Raw genomic sequence first — 6,702 nt, 5'->3', positions numbered from 1 at the left:
TAATTTTAATTTTGGGTGAACTGTCCCTTTAAGCTGCAGAAATGGTTCATTCATAAATAGTACTAATTTCTCATGTGCCGGTGGTGTTTGCGTAGTCTTAAGGTGTGGTCACATTAACGGCATTTCATGCAAAAAATGTCCATTGTCTTGTTGTCAAGTATAGCAATATATAAATCACAGCTCAAAAAGAAGTCACTTTCAAATTAAGTGGCTTTCTGTTGGGCAATGGGCAGATCCACATGACCAACTTGAACCCAATCTGCAAGGGGAAATCTTTGCCCTTGTGCAAAATTCACAATTGGATGGATGAATTCCTATTGAAATGGATGCATTTAGTCTGCGAAAGTTCTCCGAACTGACATTAAATTTTAAACCCACACTTTTAAGGTGAAGTCACATTAGCAATGTTTAGGCAAAATTTTATGGGCAAAAAAATGTCTGCTGTTAATAGTGTAGCCATGGTTGAAGCATAGCTCACACAGAAGTCATTTTCAAACCAAGCCGCTTTTTTATTGGTCAATACAGCAAATTCACGTGACCAACTTGAACGCATTGTGAAATCTGCATGGGGAAATCTTTCACGCTCATGCGAAATTTGCACAGATTCCTATTGAATTGACTGGATTTCGTCTGTGAAAAATCTGGCAAACAACAGTAAATGTGACCACACCTTTACACCTTTTAACTCTCAAAAAAAAAAAAGGGGGTTTCTGGTGAAAAATTCAAAACTTTGGTTCATATTATATATAAAATATATAAAAACATGTTTTTCAACCTTTTATTTTCTGGAGCAAGTTTGTGTTCATTACCTGGGTAAATTACAAGAGGTTTCTTGTATGGGTGCGTCACTTTGGCTGCTACACTAAACTAAGATGGGATAGGCTCTCAACAGAGTTTTCCTCTTTCCATTTTTCTGCCTGATGTATTCTTAAAGCATTAATACTGTACATTAATAATAAGTGCTTCTTTCCAATGCTCAGAAGCCACAGTTGAGCTTAACACTTGAGGGCTGTTCACACTGACAATGATTTGATCTGCTGGATGCCCAAATATTACTGGCTGGGCTCCCTTACAGGCCGTAGCTTTGAAAATCTGATCACAAATCCAATTAAACAAATCATCATCCTATGCAAAAGCGCATGAATCAAAGTCGCAGGGAATGTAACTCACTCAACTACAGTATCTCGCATGTGACTGTTGCATGAAGTTTTGTCGTGTCATTTGATGCCTCCAACCATCACTCGTGTCCTCTCAAATCGCCAACTTTCTTTGGAAATTAATGGCTTCCAGGCAGCTTGATACTTTAAAATCGCTGTCAGTGTGAACGGTCTTTAGATTCAGGCCTTCTGCACATTTACAGCTGTTTGGGTGATTATAATGAAGGCGTTTCCTATAAAGCTTTGGAGTGACGATGAAGCGTTCATGTCTGTTTCAGCAGCTTCTCTTCATCTGTCTGTCAAACAGGCTTGAGTCTCACTAGACGATGTAGTCAATCTCAAGAGTAGAGAGTGTCAGTGAGCTCCTCCTCGCTGGAGTTCAGACTCTTTAGGCACAGTGCACCTCGTCTGATAAAGAGAGTGACCACAATTTAATTTTAATCTTTCATATATTATTTCATGAAGTCAAGAAAACAGTCTTTTATGATCAACAAGGCTGATCAAAAATACAGGAAAAATTACAGTAATATGAAATATAATTGAAATGTGATTTATTCATGTGATGCAAAGCTGAATTTTCAGCATCATCACTCCTGTCTTCAGTGTCACATGAGGGCTTTCAGAAATCATTCTAATACAATGATTTGCAGCTCAAGAAACATTTCTTATATTATCTATGTTGAAAAACTTTGCTGCTTAATATGTTTGTGGAAACTGTGATACATTTTTTTTCAGGATTCTATGATGAATAGAAAGTTCAAAAGAACAGCATTGATTTGAAATAGTGTCTTTTATAAGATTATAAATGTCTTTACTCTCACTTTATAGCAGTTTAATGCAACCTTGCTTTTATTTAAAATTTCGTTCTTAAATAGTGCACATAAAAGAAGTTGATCACTAAAAACTAGAGTTTGGCCAGGAACTTACTGTCATTGGGGTTGTTTTCTGCAAATATCTGCATATTAGAATGATTTCTGAAGGATCATGTGCCACTGAAGACTGGAGTAAGGATGCTGAAAATTCAGCTGTGCATCACCAGAATAAATGACATTTTAAAATACATCAAAATAAAAAAAAAACAGTTCTTTCAAATAGTAATAATATTTCACAATATTACTGTTTTACTGTTTTAAATCAAATAAATGGTTAAAAAAAATCTTACTTCAAGCTTTTGACTGGTAGTGTATAAATATTAATATGTACATATTTATGTCATGTTAAGTGAAAACAGCCAGAAGATGATGGCTTCTTACCCAAGATGTTGGCACTGTAGATCACCGGCACATGGGCAGTGCTCTTGAGGACCCTCCCCCTTCAAATCCCAGGACAGCAGCTCCATCAGGTGATTGGCTGAAATGATGCAGCGCTCACGTTCTATTGGCTTAGAGCTGCACACTGGAGACAGCAGGGCTGAAAATTGAAAACGAGTAGTTAAACTATATGCGCTATTCAGCAGGTGCAGATCAAGATGTTTAACAGACAATGTAACATGCTCATATGATGCAAGATAATCATACCTTTATGGAAGGCACAGCAGAACTCCTCCTTACAGTCACTCTGGTACTGACAGATGGTTCCTGCTTCTCCCTTTGTGCTGTTTGCACACTGACCCCACACACACAGCTGTCCCGCACAGCATTCCTCATCTTTGATGCATGTCTTGAGGGGAGATGCAGGACATGCAATGGATTGAGACCTCTTAAAATATTTCAGCATACATATTTCATGCTTGCATTGAATCAAGCTATTTATTCTTTCATAACACTGATGCACAGCAATGCATCTCAAGAACACTGACTGTAGGAATTACTCATCAACCCACAGGTTCTTTACGAAAAATGATCAAAGTACAGAGTATATTTAAGACTAGACGTAACCAGACTTAGCCTGTGCAAACATTAGTGCCAGGGTTTTGCTCAAGTGTTCGGAGTAAGAATAAGAATCGTTAAGAATGTAATGATTCAGATTACTTAATGATTCTTTCATATCTGAAAAAGCACAGTGTTGCATTTACTGCTCTCAGCATTGTGTTATAAATGAGATCAATTAAGATTTCAACAGAACAGGTTTAACATCTCAGAAATGTGAAATAATTCTTGTAAAAGATCTTTACACGGACAAAAATACAAACTTGTGGTTCAGTATGTGAATCGGCCTGTATTCACAATACATTTTTTGTGGCTTTTATCTCACAGAGACCTGGGCCTGTATTCACAAAACATTTTATCTTACCACTAAGAGTTCTCCTAAATAGCAGTAAAAGTTTTTAGCTAAGAGTTTTATCTTAAAACCTATTCACAAAGCTGCTGAGACAAACTTTTACTAAGGAATAGAGAGAAGTCTTAAAGGCACAATATGTAATTTTCGCCGCTAGATGACGCATATTCAAAATAAACAAAGAGGCAAAGGCGTAGTTTGATGACGCCATCACTGAGTGTGGAATCATGGGAGTTGTCATCTTCATCCCCACAGCCGATGCAATCCGACGGGACTCGGGCAGAAATTGGCAGTTGGATGAGCTAATGATTTGTTAACGTCATTAGCGTCATTATATGTGCCAATTAAAGGGGTCAAACAAAGAAACAAAGGCATAGTTTGATGACGCCGTGACTGAGTGTGGAATCATGGGAGTTGTCATCTTCATCCCCACAGCCGATGCAATCCGACGGGACTCGGGCAGAAATTGGCAGTTGGATGAGCTAATGATTTGTTAACGTCATTAGCGTCATTATATGTGCCTATGTATAAATCTCTGACAGAGCCTGCCCCTATCAGCCAATCACTGTGTGCATAGTTACTAAGCATGCTGACATCATCCATAGCAACGAGGTCAACCTTACTCTTACCTTAAGACTTCTCTCTATTCCTTAGTAAAAGTTTGTCTCAACAGCTTTGTGAATTGGTTTTAAGAGAAAACTCTTTTACTGCTATTTAGGAGAACTCTTAGTGGTAAGATAAAATGTTTTGTGAATACGGGCCCTGGTTCATAAGAGTAATTTAGGATTCAGACTCCACTGGTTGTGCGGCATGCTATTGATTCACTAAAAAGTATTGTCTCACATGAGTCATTTGTTCAGGAATTGGACTCCACTTGTTTACATTGCAATTGTGTGCTAAAAAATGGCTAATAAGAGTTATTAGTGTGAGAATCAGACTCCTCCACTGGTTGCACTATATGTTATTGATTCACTAAAAAGAAAAAGCTCAAATGAGTCATTCATTAGCAAATCAAACCATGCAGGTTACACAGTATTCCACTGGTTGTGCGGCATGCTATTGATTCACTAAAAAGTATTGTCTCACATGAGTCATTTGTTCAGGAATTGGACTCCACTTGTTTACATTGCACTATATGTTATTGATTCACTAAAAAGAAAAAGCTCAAATGAGTCATTCATTAGCAAATCAACCATGCAGGTTACACAGTATGCTATTAATTTAGTAAAAAGTACTTTCTCATAACAGTCATTTGTTAGGGAATCAAACTACTGGTTGTTCTGTACGCTATTGATTCACTAAAAAGAACTGGCTCAAAATAATCATTCATTAGCGATTCCAGCAAATCAAACTCTGCAGGTTGTGCTTTATGCTACTGATTCACTAAAACAAGAACTGGCTCATAAGACTCATTAGTCAGGGAATCAAACTCTACAGGTTGTGCTTTAATTCAATTAAATTCAAGTTTATTTGTATAGCGCTTGTCACGATACAAATTGTTGCAAAGCAGCTTTACAGAATATTACGTTTCTACAATATATTTAGTAGTAGCTTGTCAGTGGTGACTATGTCAATGACTTTATGTTACTGATTCACTAAAAAGAACTGGCTTGTAAGTCATTTGTTCAAGAATCAGACTCCTCAGGACATGCTGTATGTTTATTACTATTTATTGCTTCATGTCAGTGCAGACCTCCAGTGTATTTTTTTCACCCTTTTATTATCTGCTAAAAGAAAATCTTAGAAAACTATTAGCACAATGTTCCATACATATGTTTATGTTTGTTCAAAGCCTTAGCAAGGCTCTCTAATAAGCAGACACAGTTTGTTTTGATTGGGTGTTAGAATCTGCTTCAACAATATTCTGCAAGAGTAATGCACATCTGTATTCTGCTTAGTTGGCTACCCTACTTCCTGTGCCGCGAGGTGAACTCAATATGTCCTATCTTGGGCCGAAGAAGCTGCTCATATTTAGCAATCTGTGCACTTTGATGTGAAACCCAAAGGAGAAACGCTTCGGCATATCAGATTCCAGGTTCGCTCGTACTGCAATGCAGTCACAATGCAGGCTCAGTTGCATCATGTTATTGGAAAGCCACATTACTGCGTATTATATTTGTGCAGAGACCCAGAGAAAACAGAAAATAATGAGCAAATGAAAATAACTACGGACTAGGCTGAACACCTAACATGTAATAAGCAAACTTGATGATCTCTTACTGGATAATAGCAGAGGCCAAGTGTACTTCAAATGTGCCTGGTCTGTGAAATTTGAAACCGCTTACCGGCATCAGTGTGTTTGCAGGGCAGACACTTTGAGCTCTGTGTTTCGTAGAGACAGTAGCTGCCCTTCTCACAGTCTTCATCAATGATACACTCCTGAGAGACAGAAGGAAATCATTTAAAACCTTCAAGAAGGAACAGATCGAGCAACATGTGAACTAAAATAAGAGTCATAACCCACACATCTATGTGAGGAATACATCAATAGCATAGCTGTACTTCACAGAGTTAAAACAACATTCACAGGATTTTGGGAGGATATGAGGTGGTCATATGATAGGTGCAGTATTTTTCTACATCCCCACATTTAGGCTGATGCTGAAGTGTTGGACAAAAAGCTTTTTATCCCTTAATGCTCCATTTCCCTCCCTTTTCATCATGGTTCATAAATATTTAACAGGGAAAAAGTCATTCCTTCCATTACCTTTAGAAGAATCAAACGAGTGATTTAAACCTATTAAATGCAATCACTGCAATTATATTATTATAAATCAGACTCATAGCGACAGTTTATCCAAAAATGAAAATTCTGTCATTTACTCACCCTCATGTCATTCCAAACCGGTATGACTTTCTTTCTTTTGCAGAACACAAAAGATATTTTGAAGAATGTTGGTAACTAAACCCTTCTAGTTACCATTGACTTCCATTGCGTAGAAAAAAATCTCAAATTATCTTAAATTATGTTCCACTGAAGAAAAAAACGACACGAAATTACACAAGGGTGAGTGAATAATGACCAATTGTGATTTTAGTCAATATCTGTTTGGTTGTCTATAGGCTAGTACACTCCTAAATGTTTATTTTTGCAAATATACATGTTTAAAATGGAAAAACATCATCTGGAAAAAATAGACCAAAATATTTATGACTCATCCTGCACTACACAGATTTTTGTTCAATCAAATGCTGTCTAGAACAAGTGTCCCTCCCTCTTATACCACCTGCAACTGACTAGCAAATCATCATTCATGTGATTTTATGTCTATTAAAGCAATAAGCCCCAAGAAGCCGTGGTTTACAGTGAATTTATAACAGCTAAGGG

At 37.3% G+C, this 6,702-nt stretch overlaps 1 protein-coding gene across 1 annotated transcript in view; it reads right to left on the bottom strand.

Annotated features, from left to right (window-relative positions):
• LOC107654349 (dickkopf-related protein 3-like) overlaps nucleotides 1-6,702 on the bottom strand; it is a 10,981-nt gene continuing 4,279 nt past the window's right edge. Inside the window, exons 4-7 of the mRNA XM_016441391.1 lie at nucleotides 5,662-5,753; nucleotides 2,675-2,817; nucleotides 2,411-2,567; nucleotides 1-1,565 (exon numbers count right to left, since the gene is read on the bottom strand). Coding sequence (XP_016296877.1) covers nucleotides 1,496-1,565; nucleotides 2,411-2,567; nucleotides 2,675-2,817; nucleotides 5,662-5,753 — 462 coding nt within the window. The 3' untranslated portion in view covers nucleotides 1-1,495. The remainder of the gene's footprint in view (nucleotides 1,566-2,410; nucleotides 2,568-2,674; nucleotides 2,818-5,661; nucleotides 5,754-6,702) is intronic.

Source organism: Sinocyclocheilus anshuiensis, unplaced genomic scaffold (assembly GCF_001515605.1).
Source record: "Sinocyclocheilus anshuiensis isolate Anshui unplaced genomic scaffold, SAMN03320099.WGS_v1.1 scaffold747, whole genome shotgun sequence".
Taxonomy (NCBI): domain Eukaryota; kingdom Metazoa; phylum Chordata; class Actinopteri; order Cypriniformes; family Cyprinidae; genus Sinocyclocheilus; species Sinocyclocheilus anshuiensis.
This window is presented reverse-complemented; position numbering and strand designations above follow the sequence as displayed.